Source organism: Corythoichthys intestinalis, chromosome 2 (genome assembly GCF_030265065.1).
Source record: "Corythoichthys intestinalis isolate RoL2023-P3 chromosome 2, ASM3026506v1, whole genome shotgun sequence".
Lineage (NCBI taxonomy): Eukaryota > Metazoa > Chordata > Actinopteri > Syngnathiformes > Syngnathidae > Corythoichthys > Corythoichthys intestinalis.
This window is the reverse complement of record NC_080396.1, coordinates 43,344,888-43,364,974: the sequence shown is the minus strand read 5'-3', so window position 1 is coordinate 43,364,974 and position 20,087 is coordinate 43,344,888. Positions and strand designations below refer to the sequence as shown.

At 39.7% G+C, this 20,087-nt stretch overlaps 1 protein-coding gene and 1 long non-coding RNA gene across 6 annotated transcripts in view; one reads left to right on the top strand and one right to left on the bottom strand.

Moving 5' to 3' along the window:
• tp73 (tumor protein p73) overlaps positions 1 to 18,400 on the bottom strand; it is a 32,724-nt gene extending 14,324 nt beyond the window's left edge. Inside the window, exons 1-3 of one of the 5 annotated variants that reach the window (XM_057826355.1) lie at positions 18,327 to 18,400; positions 15,461 to 15,611; positions 9,472 to 9,717 (exon numbers count right to left, since the gene is read on the bottom strand). In XM_057826355.1, coding sequence (XP_057682338.1) covers positions 9,472 to 9,717; positions 15,461 to 15,611; positions 18,327 to 18,385 — 456 coding nt within the window. In that variant the 5' untranslated portion in view covers positions 18,386 to 18,400. Of the gene's footprint in view, positions 1 to 9,471; positions 9,718 to 10,133; positions 10,244 to 10,324; positions 10,447 to 10,789; positions 10,939 to 15,460; positions 15,612 to 18,326 lie in introns of those variants that run through there. The other 4 variants (XM_057826318.1, XM_057826336.1, XM_057826326.1 and 1 more) reach the window with 4 other exon arrangements.
• Positions 2,819 to 5,401, top strand: LOC130909674 (uncharacterized). The gene is made up of 3 exons (XR_009061786.1): positions 2,819 to 3,288; positions 3,371 to 3,439; positions 5,006 to 5,401. It is a non-coding gene; the product is annotated as an uncharacterized LOC130909674 (long non-coding RNA).
• Positions 18,401 to 20,087: the final 1,687 nt, after the last annotated feature.

Here is a 20,087-nt window from a genome sequence, read left to right as displayed (position 1 = left end):
GGCAAAATGAGAGATATGCATTGCACGCATTTACTTGTTGGGACCTGCATCCTAACGGAGAGAAGCTAATAGCCGGGAAAAAGCAACTTCTGACAGGCCACTTGCAGTGCATGCTGGAGCATGTACCACCCGTCAAGGTGTGACAAGTCCCGCAACCCATCTCAAACACACACATACTGTACACAAAGGCACATACTTTAAAATCACTGCTGGCTGCAGATGAGAAGACTTGGTCTGCTGTTGACTAGACTTTAATTAGTCTGAACAGCCAAACTACACGATGTACCAAATTATTATGCAAATGTTAATCCCCCCCTCACTGATTTTCATAAATAATTGATACAGAAGAGAGCAAAATGTTTATGTCATTAACATTTGGAGAGTAATTTGAATGTTTTAGAGAGTTCTTCCAACCCATATACTGCAAAACCATGCTGAACCCCAATGCGGCATCCGGAATTAGTGGCTATTATTTGCAATAGATTGAACTTTTTTGAGGAAATTTGTTGGAGTGACGATGAGGGATATGCTGTGGAGGAGGGTGGCGTGCAGCGAGAGAAGTTTGGAATAGAACTGCTGCCTGCCGCCGACAAGATTTGGACAATGGGAAGGTGAACTCATTATGCATGTTGATTGAAGAGAAGGCAAGGCAAATTTCTTTGTACAGCACACTTAAACACGAGGTAAATAAAAGAGTTTTACATCACAAAAGTTTCAGACAAAGTAAAAAACAAAAACAAAAAACTACTAAAGTAGGGAAAATAAATACAATGCAGCAGTCATATATTGTGTATTTGAACAGTAAGGGCAATTATGAATACTCTGTAGTAAACAATAGCATTTTTAACCCTAATTTAAAGGATTAAAATGCATTTTACCTATGTGTGCCTGTGTAATAGAAAGTACTTAATCACAGTCACACACTAAACTAGCTGGAGCGGAGTGCACAGCACACACCATAAAACTTTGTACGTAGTGTAGAGCAGCAGTGCTAATTGGAGACAACCTCTTGAAAGAGAGGGTGGGGTTTTGCATAACCACATATGTTGCCACACAGCATAATTAATTATGTACCTTAACAAAAAAAAAAAAAAAAAAAAGGATGATCACGACCCTTCAATACTCTACACTATAGAGTATAGATATAGAAGTATACAGCCACAGTACAGATATGTTTATTCTTACAGAGCAGGGAAAATTCCTATTTAAAGTAAGCTGAATATATCAAGATATGGTTTTGTGTCGACTGGGAAATATGGGGTAGTCGCAAATAACTTGTAGCTAATAAAAATAGTAATAGTAGCTCATGTCTCACATGCTAAATGATTTTGAATAACCGCAAATGATTATGGCCTCAGCAGGGCGGACAGCTAGCTCTCTATAAAATGTGTGCAATAGCCTGTGTCTGTGACATTAACAACAGCTGATCTATCAGGCCTCCTCGCTTGGTGCATCAATATATCGGTCTAGATTTGGGTTTGACACAAAAATAGGTCCTCAAAGTCAGTCTTCAGGGTCACAGCAAACCTGTTGCCTGCAAAGGCAACCCCACTCCCAGCTGTTTTACATTTGACACTGACCATAGCATTTTCGTCTGCGAAAACCAAACACAAGAGATAACCTGCCTTCTATTCATCAACAGACAGCGTAAGGTTAATTAAGGCTGTTTCAAACTAGTGGCAGCCTAGTGTGAAAGGTTCAGCAGCAACCCATTCATTGTGTATGTGGGAGGGGACTTGTGAGCGGCCGTTTGGGAAGAACGGCGAGTTTGAATGAATTTGGGCCCTGAGGGGCGGGGCCCAAAATAGAGAATTGCTCTATTTTCAGAGCGCCGTCATGCTGCTGTCAACAAGGCATCCAATATCAGAGGGGCAGGCGTACTTATATCTGTGCTAACAGGCTGTTTCGACAGACGTATATACACAAACAACGGCCGACGAAAACCTTGATAAATGTGCTTTATTTCAAAGTTTAGTGAGCTCTGGGACACTTGAAAAAGGACTCTCATCACGCTCCTTGCAAAGCTAAATGGTACCTCTATAGATTTCATAATTATATAAACGGGACACATCCACAGACACTGCGCAATGCCTTCAAAAAGGGGGCCGTCCCACAGTCCGCTTCAGTAATTCGCAGTCGGTTGCAGTTATTCAACACATGCAGTGATCCAACGCCGGTATTAGGTTGAAAAAGTACGAAAGCTGTACCGCATACAAACAGGAAGGATTGTCTCAGGAGTGATTTGTTCGAGGATTAAAGGTAATTATTATATTTCTCGTACCATGCATGCATTTTGAAACGTTGTGAAAAAAATCAATGGGAGAAATTAATCATCGTCATAATTTGCAATATATACGTAAAATAAATGCTAACTGCCCGCTTTTTTGCTTTTAACCAATCCAATTGAGACATTTTATATTCATACCTATGAAGAATTCAGGGATTTAAGCATTTATTTACATACATTTTTATCGTAAAAACTCTTTGTTGCAAGGCTACCGCCACATTGATTAACAGACTAGCATCATTCTTCGACATACTGTATTTACGTAAAATAGATACTAGCTGCCTGGTTTTTTTGCTCTTTTCACAAAGAATCGAGACTATTTTACGTTCATATATATAAAGAATTCGGGGATTTAACCATTTATCACAAGAACTTTAAACGTAAAAAGCTCTTTGTTGTAAGGCTGCCGTCACATTGAATAACAGACCAGCATCGTACTTAGACATATTTACGTAAAATAAATGCTAACAGCCTGTTTTTTGCTTTTACCCAAGAATCGAGACTGTTTTAGGCTCATATCCAGGCCCGGAGTGACTAATCGGGAGCTTCTGGACGATTCCAGAAGGGCCGGCCGGCCAGATGGGCCGGTCCGCGTTTTATTAAAAAAAAAAAAAAAAAAAATTACACTGTTATCATTTTTTGTTTGGTATTTATTTATGACAGTGTCACTGAGTATAACTTACATTCTGTTACCGCTGTCCCTGTGGGCCGTCTTAAAAAAAAAAAAAAAACAGTATTATTTTTTTTTTCCAGACTCATCCTCACGTGTGCAGACGAAAAATACAGCATGCAGCTCCGCCCCCTAATTGTAGTCTGTATTGAGCCAAATTAGCTGCTATCTCGGTGCTCGGATGGATAAAAAGAGCAAGGGTGGCGCTGAAAAATAAGAATTAAAAAGAGAAAAGCACTCGTGAAAGAATCGGCAAAATGCGCGAAAATAGCTAATTTTTTTCATGCAACGACCTTGCTGCCTCAAACTACAGAGGATTACAACGAAAGTGGTAAGGCCAGATGGCGAATAAAATGCAACTTGCACCGTGTGATACGACAATATGTAATTGTGGAAACTTTGGCTTCTTGTAGCACCTCACAAGGGATATGTAGCAGCAAGCATTAGCCATAATGAACACACCACAGGTGCAGAGCTGGAAGGTAGGATTGCCATGTCGTTCAGCGAGTGAACATTAGAATTAATATAATCAATTACGTGGCGTTTTTAAAGTGGAAATGGAAAATGGATAATAGTATCATTAGAAGTTGTTACAATGTGCAATACGTATTCTTTATTTTTCATATTGTTATGTTGCTATGTTTGTTTTATCTGTAAGCACTCATTTTGTTAATATTTGATGTTGCAGAAAAGGTCTTATTTATTCATTTATTTTGGGGCTGCCAAAATTATCGCGTTAACGGGCGGTAATTAATTTTTTAAATGAATCACGTTAAAATATTTGACGCAATTAACGCACATGCCCTGCTCAGACAGATTTAAATGACAGTACAATGACATGCCCACTTGTTAATTGTGCTTTATGGAGTTTTGCCGCCCTCCGCTGGCGTTTGGGTGCGACTGATTTTATAGGCTTCAGCACCCATGAGCATTGTGTAAGTAATTATTGACATCAACAATGGCGGGCTACTAGTTTATTTTTTGATTGAAAATTTTACAAATTTTATTAAAACGAAAACATTAAGAGGGGTTTTAATATAAAATTTCTATAACTTGTACTAACATTTATCTTTTAAGAACTACAAGTCTTTCTATCCATGGATCGCTTTAACAGAATGTTAATAATGTTAATGCCATCTTGTTGATTTATTGTTATAATAAACAAATACAGTCCTTATGTACCTTATGTTGAATGTATATATCCATCTTGTGTCTCATCTTTCCATTCCAACAATAATTTACAGAAAAATATGGCATATTTTATAGATGGTTTGAATTGCGATTAATTACAATTAATTTTTAAGCTGTAATTAACTCGATCAAAAATTTTAATCATTTGACAGGCCTAATTTATTTTTCAAATGTATCATTTAATATAGTTTTTTTTAAAATCCATTTTTAAATTTGTTCAAAATATGTTGTGTTGCACTTGTTAAAATAAAGCCACCTTGTTAAACAACCATGACCTGCACTGAATTGGAATACACAGAATTACAGTACACGGCTTTAGAGAACACTGAACTTAACACGTGTATGCATAATGACATAATTTTAAATGAGTGGGCCGGTCTGAGGCATGAAATTCCAGGGCCGAAAATGAGTCCCACTCCGGCCCTGCTCATATCTATAAAGAATTAAGGTATTTAAGCATTTATTCAGAAGAATTTTCAATGTAAAAAGCTGTTTGTTTTGCTACGGCGGCCCTGTTGGATTTTTTTATCTCTAAATTTAATTTTAGACATTTCCATATTAAAAAAACAATCAGCTTTCACGTGTTTTATTTTATGTAACATTTCAATGTAAAAACTTTCACCGAAACACCATGGGGAGAAGTGTTGGGTTGTGGGCTGCAAGACGGAATACTTTCATGTATGCATTGTGTAGCACTTTGTTTACATTTGCGGCACTCACGACACTTGCTTTACGGCAGCTCCACAGGTACACGGCAGCACTATTAGGCTGTTGTTTGAGCTCGCATTCCCGCACGTGCTGTATTGTGCCTGAGTTTTGTCAATGTTTTTGTTATCTGACCACTCATCATTTCACAGATAGCTGTCCCACAAGGCAGTCGTCCAGGAGCAGGCAACCTTGGGGACTCCGATCAGTCTCCACAAATTCCCCAGGGATGAAGAGCTGAGAGCCAGGTGGCTCAAAAGCCTAAAGAGGGCCGAGAACGATGACCCAAGTGAGGAAAGTACTGCTGCTCCTTGCACTTCAAAGAGAGTGACTTTAAAGTGATGCCCACAGGAGGGAGGCAGAGGCAGAGAAAGCGGCTTAGAGAGGATGCCATGCTGAACAATTTTCGCCACAGCACGGTCTGCCCGCCCTGCATGCAGGAAGCGCCTCCTGCCCCCAAGAGGCCTACGTCCATGGTCTCATCGACGGCCAGGAGGTTGAAACAGGTTGCGGAGGCTGTGAGGATGGAGCAAAAGTTAATGGATAGCGACACGTTCACCTCCCTTGAGGACTTCAACGATAAGATCAAGACAGGGCTACCTACAAAGTCCCGGCAAGTTTTGTCCAAATCTAGCTGAAGGCAAAAGAAAGTTTAGCTCTGAAAATACATTTTTAGTCGTCAATTTAATTTTTATATTGGATTTTCATTTCAGAATCTCCCTGGACAAGGACGCCATGGAGCAGAACAGGCAGTTCTTCACCCTCTTCACGTATGAGCCCGTGCTGGGAGTGCTGCCCGCCACGGCCAATGTGCTGAGGATTGGAGAGACTGAGAGCTTCGTCATGGCCAAAGGCGGTGTCAAGATTGCCAACAGCAGGCTGCTCCACATCTTGCACAGCCACAGAGACGTCTTAACAAGGGTGAGCCAGGTTACCAACGCCCTGGCCTTCCTTAACAACTACAGCATTGAGGAAAAAGACAAGGTGACGATGGTGGTGGAAGCGGTCAAAGACATTGATGTCGAGGCCCTGGCTGCTGAGCAGTGCAACCTGCTAAACTTGATGAAGCCCCAACTCCTCCTCAGTCAGAAAAGTAAGTGCCAGAGGAGGTACAGCAGTGACTTTTTGATCAGTTGTGCTATTCTTTACAGGGCTGGCCCTAAGATGCACGGGCTGTTAACGACGAGATTGGCCTCATACTGCCCAGTCAAAAGACTAAATCCACCACCTACAGGGGCGGGGTCGACCCAGAGACCATGCCCTCTTCCAGGCCTTCGCCAGGTCGTTAAACAAGAGGAAGAAGGTTCTCCACCTGGGAGCATGACGCAGGAAGTGGCGTCCACCATGGATGACGTTCGGGTCGAGCTTGACGCGGCCAACAAGATGCTGACTGAGGTGGGGTTTTACTTCCACTCGGTCAGCTTTGATGGCCACGCCACCGATGCTGGCTACTACACCAGCCTTGAGCTCCCCAAGGTCACCTGGTCCTGCACCAACCAATACGGCGATGGCAACAAGCAGATCTTCGTCTACTTTGACCCCGTGCACCTTTGGAAGAACATTTAGAGCAGCTTCCAAAGCAACGGCTGTATGGTGCTGCCCAGGTGTCCTGGGGCTGAAGTAAGTGTACAGCATTACTCACTTTATAAAAAAAAATATTCAAAACACCTACCTTTCTAAATCAAACATGTTTTGTGGGAGCCTGAGAGGATGAGGACGGCCCGATTCTCAAGCCTGAAGGCGCTGGGAGAGCTACAAGTCTGTCAAGCCCAGCTACAAGTTGACCCAGAAAGTGCTGGTGCCCTCTTTGATCAAGAAGCAGAGTGTCAGGCTCATCATGGCCCACATGGCGTCCTTCGGGATGTTGCTGTGGGACTCCCTGATGTGCAGGAAGAACACGAAGGAGCGCAGGGTTAAGTTCCTCTCCCTTGCCATGTAACACAGTGATGGCTTCAGGCACCTGCTGGAGTACCTGGCGGCCTCAGACCCAACCTTTCAGGGGTACAGGTGCCAGGAAGGGCACAGGCTGGCCAACACCATTTTGCCGCACATCAGCAGGTCCCTCTTCAACTGTTTTGTTGCAAACTTCTCCAAGGATGTGACTTCCGAAACAAGGAAGAAAAAGGCTTTGGAGTGGCTGACCGGCAGGAAGAGGAGCAGAGTCGAGGAGGGCAGAAAGGAGATGGCGAGGAACAGGGACTTGTACAAGTCGAGGAAGCTGACCGGAAAACACGAGACATCGAAAGAGGCTATGTGTATGTTGCTATCACCCATTGTCCAATACTGTATATTCATTTACATGCAATATTCTATGTGCAATATTTACTCACGTGCAATTTTCTACGCCTTCGCTGTGAAACTGCTGCTACTTCACTATGAACACAGGACTATCTCATACGCATTTTATATTTATGTTTATTTAGTTTTTATACTTTGTACTTGCAAGTCACTATTGAGATTTTAACTTATCCTGCACTGTAAACGGAGATGCTCCACAATTTCTTTGTACAACTGTAAAATGACAATAAAAGGCTATTCTATTTTATAATAAGTTGTGATTGTATATAGAATTTATTAATAATTGAGTCTGCCTGTTTTCCTCAAGTATTAAGTTTCTGATGTGGAAAACTGGTTTATTAGCTGTTGAAAACTTGCAGTAAATAAAACAAATAAGTTGCTAGTTCAGGCAAAAACATATGATATGTTAAATATTGCTATCGTAGGACAAAATTATTTTTCAAAAAGATAATGTGTCTAGCACCTTATATGGTCATTGCTTTGCTTAGCCAAAACCACCTGAGAACAGAAGACGCAAAATGGATATACAGTATGTAATTTTTTTCAACCTAAGCTTTCAAAAGCGACACAACTACCGAGCAAGAACCTAGGATTGAAGATTTGGACAGTGAAAGGCCGGAGAGCACCGCAAAAACGGTGAGCAGAGTTTTAATTTGCCCCAAAACATTAATTGTTTAACAGAGCCACCACTGGGCGTACCATATTCTTCTCCACTATGTAAGACAGAAAAACGCGCGCACTCACACACACGCATGCACGCACGCACACACACACACACACACACAAAGCTGGGATGCTTTTATTCACGAGCATAGACTAAGCTACTAACTGTGCATTTATCGTGTAAGCTATTTTTTTTTTGCTGACACTGCGTTTTGGGGTCATCAACATGTTTTGCCCCATCTGCCACAAAAGTCAAATTCTGCCTATGCTTATATCTTTTAAACTGCGATTTCGAAATACCCCCCCCCCCCCCCACACACACACACCAGAACTGGCTACAATGAAACTCAAGGCGCTTGAGCTGACAGATTTAAGTGGGTTAAGGCTGGAGAAAGAAAGAGACAACAGAATAAAAGCAACAGGTTATAGGTCACACTCTTAGGGTCGGCAGAGGGATCTTCTTACATCACTGAAAGCTGCGTCAAAAAGCCCACCATGCTTAGTTGCCTCCAGCAAACATAGCCATGGAAGAGTCCATCAAACATACACATTTAAACACACAAGTAGTGATGGAAGTGCAGTTTGTATCCCGTTTCTTTTTTTAAGAAGGTTAAATATGTGAAGGGCGGATATCACACCTTTCCACAGGAGTTCATGGGAGCTGGAGCTTGTGTGAGTATTTGTATGTGTGCAGATGAAGAAATAATAAATCTATTCATACCGACACCAATGAGGCCCCTCTTCCCGTTTTGGGACAAACAGCAGATAAGACAAAGAGTCAGTCAGGTAACGACTTGATTTGCAGCCATCTTAAGTTGAGGTAAATTTTAATATTGGTTAAGTAATTATGCATTTGTTATTTTCTAATACAGTACATTATTTTCTTAAAAAAAAAAAAAAAACTGTTGTAGCATGTGATGATCTAACCAAAGGCCTTCCGACCATTTGTATATGGCCACAAAAGAAAATAATGTGCGTTTGTTTCTCACCAAATGCTTGTTCTTTACATTTGTGAAAATAATGTTTTTATTTTCAACCATGTCTCCCCTACCAAATGTATTCTCAACACACAATAAATTGAAAAATTATATCAATATTTTGTTGTCGCTGCATTTATTCTATTTATTGATTTATAAAAACACTAAGAATGAAAGGCAGATAAAACTAATAGCTTAGTCTCAAGAAAGGCATAACTAGAATATGGTTTATAATTGAATGAGTTTGACGTTCCTGCATCAAGGTGTTCATGTAATACAGTACTGTCCCAATTTTATGTGGCAAAGTTATTTGATGAATGTAACAACTCATTTGCGGATAAAAAACAAACATAATGTACTGTATATGGTGATGATAACAATGAATATATGTGTTTTTTAAATACACAGGTTCTAGACTGGGCATTGAATGATGTTCTTGCAATATGAAATTCTGAGAAACAATTTTTCATTTGTTAAAGAGGAAAAACAGAGCCAAATGAATCACTGGATGATCCATTACTTTCCCTTGCACAGGGCAGGCCTGCACATGTGCTGTGTTGAGTGTTAGCGACTGAAAACGGGTGAACGCGCATGTATATGTGGGTGCATGGTGGCAAGTCAGAAGGTGGGAAAAAGGTGAAGAATTCGTACCAAGGCTTATTGAGTGTGCGTGTACTTACTGTCCATGTGGCTGATTTGGCAGTGCTGGACTGTTGGAAGGACACCTGGAAGGCATGGGGTCCCGGGTAGTCGGTGTTGGAGGGGATGGCCGGGGCAGGCGAAAGGCCCTCGAAAGTGGAATTAGGTTGGGAGTAGGGCGAGGGGGTGGGCACGGCAGAAGAGGTGTTCTCGGAGCTGTAGGGGCTAGCAGGCCTGGCCCTGCTCCCCAGACTCTCCATGCTGCTGCTAAGCAAGTTGTACTGGGACTACGTGAGAGAAGAGCAAAGAAAAGAATAAGAGAGGTGAAGAGGGAGGAGAGAGACAGAGGCAGGACTCAGGTAGAGATGCTTGAGAGACAGCAGCTTGGAGTCACACAGGGAGGTCGGGTTACATTGTGCTATAACATTGTGCTGCAGATTCTCAGTGGTTAATGTAATCCGCAAAGGTTGAATTGGGACAACTGGTCTGTATATTTTTTTAAGACGATACATATTTTTAGTTTGCTACTGTTGTGGTAGCACACCAGTGGTACTCCCTCACTACCCACTCTTGAGTACTTGTACACAATGCACACTTAAATCATCAGATAATCCAACCCCCGTATTTAATATTTAATAATGAATATTTTGCTAAACTTGAAACATCAGTGGTTATATTCTAAAATTAAATTTATAGGCCTGACCTTCTAGAGATGTGCCAACAACAGGGGGAAAAATACATTGGATTCCAAGCAAGAACCATCAAGCATGCAAGACTGCAGAATTGTAGTATGTATTGTTGTGCCAGATGTGGTTACAGCATTAGCCATGCAATAGCCACCTTGGGGCTATATGAGTTAACTTGTAAAACACCAGTGTAATCAGCACTAATTACCTGCCACCCCCTCTTGTTCTCTTTGCTGTGTTTGAGGAGAAGGAAGAGTCGTTGCTCCGAGGCGCGTGTGTGGTGACATACTTGTCAAAGTTAACAAACTGCATCAGGCCTCTTTTCAAGACCTACACAAAGTGTAGTACAGCTCGTCCAATTTACTTCATGATACAGATCACTGTAATTTCTTGAACTCAAATCAGTCAAAAAAAAATCAAAAGTCAACCAGTCCATTTTGTGCTCATCCAAATCAATCTATCAAGAAATTAATTAATTTGGCACTGAGTTGATTTACCATTAGCTAAAAACCAAAAAAAGAGAAATTGTTACTAATCAGTTCCAATTAAAAACATTAATGCACGCTTTGACTCTGCCTATAACACACTTGTTTAAATACTCATAAAAACACATTGTCATCACATGCAGTCTGTGGACAACCCGCAAAAGAAACATTAATGCCAGAATATTTACCTTTTTTTTCACGTAGTACATCCTTTAAAGTTTTAGCCACATGTACTTCGATCAGAGACATCCAAATAGAGCAAACTGAGTGCACTAAGCAGAGTTCAAGTGAGGTGTGCATCAGGGGACACACTACTCACACGCTGTTCCTTGCTTTCTCTATCTCTCTCTCTCTCTCTCTCTCTCTCTCTCTCTCTCTCTCTCTCTCTCTCTCCTTCTCTCTCTCCTTTATACACAGACACAAACTAAGACATATGCTTACACGCATGTATGTAGGGGCAGGACAAAGGTGAGGATTGGTTTGTGGAGACTAGAGTGAGAGAGAAGCAGACTTAAGCAAGGGAGAGAGAAATATGGCTGAGAACCTGAAAAAATTGTACTGCATTCTAATTATGGCATGCCTGGACATAGACTGCAATGCTGGTCCACATGTACACACATGCTACAAAACACTTTGAAAAGACCTGCACTAAGTAAACACAGTCTAGGCATGTGTGAGTGTGTAAGAGATAAAGAGAGAGAAATAATTTTGATGTCCTGACATACATACGTTATCCTTACATGTATCAACCATTACAGCACTGACTGAGCAGAGTGACTAAGACCGTAAATTAATCTTAATACAATGTATATGTGTATGGGGTGTGTTTGTGTGTGTGTGTGTGTGGGGGGGATACAATGGGTGCTAAATGACAATAATACTAATACTACTAAAGAAATAATAGCTGAGAATAAAGCAGGTATTGGTGACTTAAAAATGTTAGTGCTGTAGTGTACTCGTATACTGTACACTATTAGACATCATACATGGCAGAATTAGTGTGTTGATGTTTATAACGTCTTGATCACCTTGGTCAAAATCAATATATGATATACAATCATGCTCTTTTCACAGACTGAAAAATGAATAATTTGTTCATTGTTTGTTTTAAGGTAGACAAAGCCAAAAATGGAGACACACATAGGGGAATATGTAAAGTCCATTGTGTTCCTCGGCCTAGGTTTATCAGATGAAAGCAAAGAGACGGACGGGTCAAGGTTCCAGACTTAATGCAAACTGTATGATGTGAGAGTGTATGTGCACGTGGATATATGGATCTATACATTGACGCAAACATAAGGACAAGCTGTACAACAATCACTCACTAGTCATACAGTTCAAAGTGTTTAAAAGATGATTTTTCATTACAGATATATATATATATATATATATATATATATATATATATATGGTGTTATATAGCAATTATCTTCACGACAACATCATATTGTTTACTGTCTTTCCCCCTTTGTGGTCCAAGGAAATGAAGTAAGCCAGGTGTATGTGTGAAATCACAACATGCACAAAAATAACGCTAGGGCATGAAGCTCACGAGCTCACAGGTGTGCTTGGTCTTGGTAACTACACTTGATCCACAACAAGTTGAAACACAGCCACAGCCTCTAAAGCCATTGTTTGAGGTAGTCTGTGTGTGTGCGTGTGTTCCAGCTTTAAAAATAATGGAAGTCCCATACAGGAAATCATTTTGCTTAAAAGGCTGATAATATTTAAGAAATGCAAATGGGATAATCACAGCAACACTAGCGTGTCAAGATAGGTTAGGCATGTAGAGAAATATTTCTGATATTTCACATACTGTACCTAATCAAAACTCAAGGGAAATTAATGCATACAGTAGGGAAGTCGTTCACCCTGCGTTGGGAATGTTATGAAAAGATTAAAAAAAAAAAGGAAAAAAAAAGTACATCGTGATGAAAAGATCAATTAAAAAAAGTAGTAATTAATGACAAATCATAATAACAATCTTGTAAAAATGGCATGTTCGAGTGAACACAAAAATCAATTACTTTACTGAAGCCATGACCTTCTGTATTTTGCTGTATGAATATCAACAGATGGATACACAGGTGTATTGTACCTTCTGCCATCTTTCTAGTAAAAGAGATTTGAATTGCTCCACCTGTCACTTGGGCTGAATAAGTGATCTAGTCTAGCTTTTTGTGGTGGGTATACTGTTTATACGCTAACTCACCTAGGCCTTTTATAGTAATTACGATTGTGGCGTCTCAGTGCCACAGGGCTCGTCACAGGGGTCAGCACCATGGATGGCGACATCACTGGGTGGCGACCACCACGCTTGCCAGTAATTGCAATCAAGGCACTTTCCCATAAAAAGGAGAGGAGTCACGGGAGCTACCCGGAGTGAGAGACTGGAGAGGCATTCCACGACGGGGCCGTGATCCCCTAGGATCGTTTTGGATCGTTTTGCTTTGTTGATTTTGTACTTTTTGCGTTTTTTGTTAAATATGAGTCCAGCGTGTTCGAAACCGCCGCCTGCCTGTCCTCTTTGTGACCTGAACGTTTACACTATATGAACTTATCGTCTGATAGTAAAAACTATCGTTGGCCATTTTATTACCAGTTGTACTGTATAGAATGGCCAATGATTATGTTTTTCAGGGCAAGATAAATTACGCATCATCATTATTCATTGACGCGGCCTTGTTTCTCTCTCTCTTGTATATGCAAACTACTTCTGCTGGAAGTGGGATTCACATACTGTACATACACACCTACAGTGTAGATGTCAGAACTGTGAGGCGGACGTGCTAACCACCCAACCTCCGTGCCAACGTTCTTTATTCATAGTATCATATTTATCGGTGTTTTTTTGTTTGTTTATTAAAAAGCAGAAGCTAAATACATATAAACTAAATTACCCAAAATGTTTCAATTGTTGGCTCATGGCCTCAATGGGTCTTAACACAGCTTGACACATAATAATGAAATCAAACATTGAGGGCTTCTGACAATCGACAGCTGGACACCTCATCAGAGTGCCCGTGATTCTGTCAAACTACAACTATCCTCATATTTGAGCAAGCTAAAAATCCCGCTGACACAGACTTACAACAGCAGACATCAACACGCACAAATGCATACATAACATGTTGGTGTTGTCATCATAGGCAACAGAAGCCTCAGAGTTCAAAAAATCATGTGAATAGTGTCTGGGTTAATTGAATGAAATAATCAGTGTGTGGAAACGGTCACAAAATTATATTGTCTCCTATGCTTGTGCATCAAGTGGATGTACATATATGAAGAAAAAAATCTCACCAATATAGAACATATACTTGCACATACGCATTACCTTTTCAGTGGGTATATAAAGCGTACATTTGTGCATCACATAGACTACACCACTGTGCTGAATGATTAAAAAAATAGTCTAATTGATTTTTTTTTTTTTTTTGCAATACTGTGATTTCATTTTGCTTCATAGGATCATATGTAAGACTGAGCCTATAGCAGATTGAGTATATCTTGAACTGTTCACCATATAGTAGTGATGAACAGAGACAAACACCCATTTACACTCACAATCAAGGCATGGGGAGAACACTGAAAGTCCACACAGGAAGGTTGGAGCCCTTATTTAATGACTTTATAACTGTGAGGAAGATGTGTTAACACTTGTCCAACATGCTGTCCTATGAATTAGTTTTAAGAATTAATGGTGTCAAGTTACAAAGATCTTTTTTCATTTACCTCAACCTATAGGGAACAACATCTACTATAAATGAAAGCGCTTTGAGCGCCTTGAAAGGTGGAAAAGCGCTATACAAGTATAACACCATTTACCTTCATATGAAAAACGATTAGCCAAAGTATTTAAATATGCAAATTGTGAATTTATTTTATCCCTGATCATAGAGAAAATGATGTGTAAGCACAAAAATAGCAGCACTTCTGAGCATGGGCCTTTTATGAGTAGGATCCTTGCATTTGATTGGCTAAATAGTACCACAAGCAGTCTTCCCCTTCTTGGAAATAATGGCTTTTATTTATGAGTTTCTCCACTATTACACATCAGAAAATTTAATCGCTATCAGTTTTCAATGTTTTAAATAAGATTTTTTTTACACTGGGATGCACATGATAAAGGTTTTGTTTTTCCCTTTAACATTTACATGCATGAGAAAAGTGACCCTCATGAAGCAACACAAAAGAATATACACTACGAGTATACCCACTAGAAGAGGATTGTGAGCAAAGTTTTTTATTAGTTTACCACACACACAAATCACCTTGCAATAACAAGCCAAGCCCCGCCCCCTTTCTTAATCTGTCATGAGTATTCATTAACGGGCCATGCAGGCCCAGACTTGCCCACTCAAAGATCTATCACAGCGATAGATGAATATGAACTAATACTTATAAAGCAAGATACAAAGTGATCATGTTTAACAAATATTCACTTTGCCTTGAACTTGGGAATCAAGGGAATACAACAACGTCATGGTCACTGTCAATCTGCAATATGCGGCTCATCAGATCCATATTTGTGACTTTGTAGAAGACAAAACATCAGCCTACAGATGGCTATGCACTGATTTGGCTTGAGGTTTCTTCCTGGGTTTTAATTAGACCTGCCCCAACACTCACTAAGGCCACTCCTCAGTCCCTAAGGAATCTCAGCAGCGACACAGAGAGGGAAAAGGCAGCTCAAGAGAGGGAAAGCATCTTGGAGGGAACACTGGAGGGAAATGTGAGAGGATACATAAAAAAAGTGTGGTGCTGGGGCTAAGGAGGTGCATGGGTGGGAATGGGTGTGGGGTGACTGCTCATAATGAAACAAGATCATCACATTTTGACAATTTGTTCATATACTGTACCATCACATTGTCGTTCATGTCCCTCATGTGGTAGACATCCATGGAAACCTCAGCAGTGTTGCTCTGATTCCCCAAATTACTTGTAGAAGGTACCGGGCGCACATTCTCTTGGTTGCTTGGGGGGAGCTCATAATATGTACTGTCTGGCTCCCTGTAGGCACAATACACATTCGATGAAATTATACTCATAACCTTATTTTGGATTTGAGAATATCTGTTTTCAATCAAATTTCTGCTTAAGAGCATTTTTATGTTGTATTACAAACAAAACAATAGCTGTCCTAATAAGTTAATGACTGAGAACATAAACTTTTGGCTTTTTCATGTAGAGTAATTGTACTGTATTGCAAAGTATAGTTCAACGCTACAGGATGCATGGATTAAATTATAAAACACAAACACCCCAGCAAAAATACTGTTAAATATACATATACTGTATATACTATTGTACATGTTGAAAATGTTAAAATACCTAGTTGAAGTCTCTATTAACTGAGCATTTTGTCTTTGTAAAAAGTATTGTTTTCATTACCAGGTCCAACTATATGTGCTTTAATTCTCATAGTATATCAACCTTGTTCATAATAGGAATTTCTCCAAAAGTAAGGTGTTTAAAGAAATTGTTGTCCATATCAAAATGTTGCTGATGGCAATAAGATGTAAAGATATATTTAGAGATTAATTTAACAATCAATGCACAAAGATAAAGCCGGATCATTATTTAGAGCAGGGGTGCCCAAACTACAGCCCGCGGGCCGGCTACAGCCCGCCTCCACATTTGGTCCAGCCCCCTAAACAATACCAGAGAGCATTTTGAATTTTTTTTTTTTTTTTCCTCAATAGTGTTATTTATTTCCTGACCTTTTTCTATGAAGAACTCAGAGAAGGTATATTTGGTTATCATCTATTTAATCAATAGTGTTATAATTATTCATCATTATTATTAGAGATGTCGGGATGCCGATCGATCGGGTCCGATCACGTCATTTTCAAAGTATCGGAATCGGCAAAAAAATATCGGCCATGCCTTTTTTTTAATATATATATATTTTTTAATTAAATTGTTTTCTATTCATATTTAACGTTACAGACTTTAAAAAAGTAATTAGTTACATTAGTCACTACTTCTTCCAAAAAGTAATTGAGTTAGTAACTGAATTACACTATAGTAAAAGTAACTAGTTACCAGGGAAAGTAACTATTTCCGTTACTTTAAAAAGAACTTGTTGTATGTCAAAGAATTTGAAATTTTCTGAGCAGTATTCGAGTCAGTGGAATAGAGAAGAACAGACAGGTAGTTAACTTGTTAGGTGCTTCAGCAGATTTGAATTGCTTACCACAGATGTCGACAAAAGCTTTGCCCCGGGACATAAATTACACATTACATGCAGGTTCTTTCCTTTAATTTCAACAAACTTGAAATAGTGTCTATATCTCCACCTCTTAAAGGACAATTTTTCTTCTGAATGCTCTGCCATCCCGACCCTGTGCATCTGTTTTGCGTGTGTGTGTTTGCCGCACGCGCTGTTCCGGTTTGCTTGTGAAATCACCGGCTCTGATTGGCTTACAACGACACATGACTCTAATCCTCAGCCAATCACAATCACTTCCATCGCATCTCTCGAGGGGCTGCATTTAGGTAGGCTCGTTTCCCGACAATTCACGTCACCTTCAAAGCGTCTGCCTTCCTCAAGATGGAATCAGAATTATTGCTGGCTGACAGTGGGAGATGGGAACGAGGCTAGCATCAGGTGTAGCAAACACAGAAACGTTACCAAACTTTGGAAAGCATTGTCTAATTGAATGAGCAGGGACAAACAGCTTGTAGTCAGAAGTACGTGCGCTATTCTCGAACCTGAACGCACCATAAGTCTTGGATGACAAGTCAACAGAGCAGAGAGTCGACTCGACACGGCTGGTTGTTTCTTCAATTTATTCAGAGTAAGTCACGCACCACTTTTGACCGTCAGTAACGGTAACGGCGTTGTAACAGCGGAAAAAGTAATTAGTTAGATCACCCCGTTACTGAAAAACCTTATTTATAACGGCGTTACTCCCAACACTGATCCCAGACGCAGAGAAGATATATCAATTGGTAGCACTACGCACAGTCATGGTTCCACTTCCCATCATGCATTTGGGTTGAATGGCTGCAGTATCATTTACTGGAAGCTCAACAAATACACTAGATGACAATATTTAGTCACAATATACAAAGTCACAAGTCTTTCTATCCGTGGATCCCTCTCACAGAAAGAATGTTAATAATGTAAATGCCATCTTGAGGATTTATTGTCATAATAAACAAATACAATACTTATGTACTGTATGTCGAATGTATATATTTGTCTGAGTTTTATTCATTTTTTTTCTTAATGCATTTCCAAATTGTATATGATCGGGAAAAATTATCGGGAATGACTGGAATTGAATCGGGAGCAAAAAAAAAGCAATCGGATCGGGAAATATCGGGATCGGCAGATACTCAAACTAAAACGATCGGGATCAGATCGGGAGCAAAAAGACATGATCGGAACAACCCTAATTATTATATTATATTATATTATTAATTTTATTTTATTTACTTTTGTTCTGTGAAGAATCCAGAAAGGGTTGTTTGATTGCGGCTTTCTGAAAAACAATAAATTTTTACATTTAGGCACTCCTGCAATCGTCACACTTTTTCTGTTACAAACTCACCCGGCCCCTCATCAGAGAAGGGAAAAGTTTTGTGGCCCTCACAGGAAAACGTTTGGGGACCCCTGATTTAGAGGGTAATTAAATATATAATTTTGCATTTAATGCAGGTTTTGTTCAAATGAATTTTATCATGAATTCATATTATTTGGTATGTGTTAACACTCACAGGGAGTGCCAAAGGTGCTCAAAGTTGCCTCCTTCTTCATTCACTGAGGTCTGGGACATTTTGGAAGTTGGGTAGTCTGGCGAAGGGCAGATCACTCTGTGAAGCATGCACAAATTATTATTTGGACATACACGCATATGCCGACGCACAACCTCACACGCTATCAAGTGTGATGAAACCAATGTAGTTTGAGAGTGTCAGGGGGCCTGGGCCTGCCCAGACCTGCCAACTCATCAGTATGAGGAGGTTCAGCATCTTCAAACTGGTTAACAGTGCAAGGTGCTTCTCCATCAACAATAAATTAAAAAAAAAAAAAACCAAAAAAAACCCCAAAAAAATTGATACATGTGTATTTAGGCCACTTCTTCTTCTTTTTTTTTTTTTTTTAATTATTGATTTAGTGGGAAATAGGGTTAGGAGGATATTATACCATGACAAGAAAAAGAGACATTTTTAAATCAACAACAAACATTTTCTGAATTATTTTGAGAACAAAACAGTTGCATATATAATTTAGGTCCTAATAACGACGAATAAAATGTGGCAAAAGAGCTCTCTCTCTCTCTCTCTCTCTCTCTCTCTCTCTCTCTCTCTCTCTCTCTCTCTCTCTCTCGCTCTCGCTCGTAGAAAAGCAGCAAAATAAAATGAAAGAATGCACCCAGAATGTATATTTTGTTTGTATATTGTTGCCCTCCCCCCCAAATAAGTCCCGTTGCAAACGAAAAGCGCAACTTAAAAGCACAAAGTCAGACGGATGGATGTGTCAAATTTTCTCCACTGCTGGGTTACGGCCCCCATGGCAACTTATATTCACATAACACACAAACATACACTTATGCAGCGTTTTCCCATGAGTCAGTTTAAGGACTAAAGTATACGGTCCCAAATGTAAAGATATTAATTATAATTTTTCTTTCAACCCTTAATTCAATGTGACCGGATTCAATTATTTTACTGTGTTATTCAGTCGCATTAAACAGAAACATTTAGATATGATGGTATGAAAGCATCAATGACGGCTTTAGCCTTATAGATGCAAGTGAAGAATTAGAATAAACATGCAGTTAAAATATACTGTTCTTTTAAACATTTAATTTTGTGATTGTTGGGCAAAAAACATGTCGAAATAAATCAGATTGATAATGCTTGTTGAATCAAACAAACTGGAATTAATGCAGAATCACTTAAGACAGCAAATCTTCGGGCAGAGACAATTCTGCACGAGAAAAGATTCCGACTCCGACAAAAGCTGTAGGCCTGCACTGTAAAACCTTTGTGTACATATAAAAAAAAATATATGTTACGCCTACATTATTGCAGCTAAACGAAAATAAATAAAATGGACCTACCTGAAAAATATTATTATCCCAATCCAAAATGAATTTTGTTGTGTCCAGAGTCCACCTGTTTATTGCTGAACATGTCAAGAGACTGTGCCTCCATAAAGCAGCATTAACAAAATCAACAACAAAAAATCGACCTAACTGTAAACTTTGAGAAGAAGATTGACTTTTTGGTGAAAGAAAATGGCGAAAGTGATAAGGACAGGGAAGATGATTTGCATGCAGCTCTAAGAAGCGTGAGCTTTGCTGAGGGTCTTGAGCAAAGGGAAGAAGGGAGGTGGTAAGCAGCGCGTTTTGGGCGCACACAAGCGGGAAAACCTCTTTTCGCAGGTGGATGCTTTTTGTATGTTTTTCGTGAAGGGCTTCCAAGTGTTGTATAAACAACGTAAATGATTCACGATAAGGGAAATAGTAACAT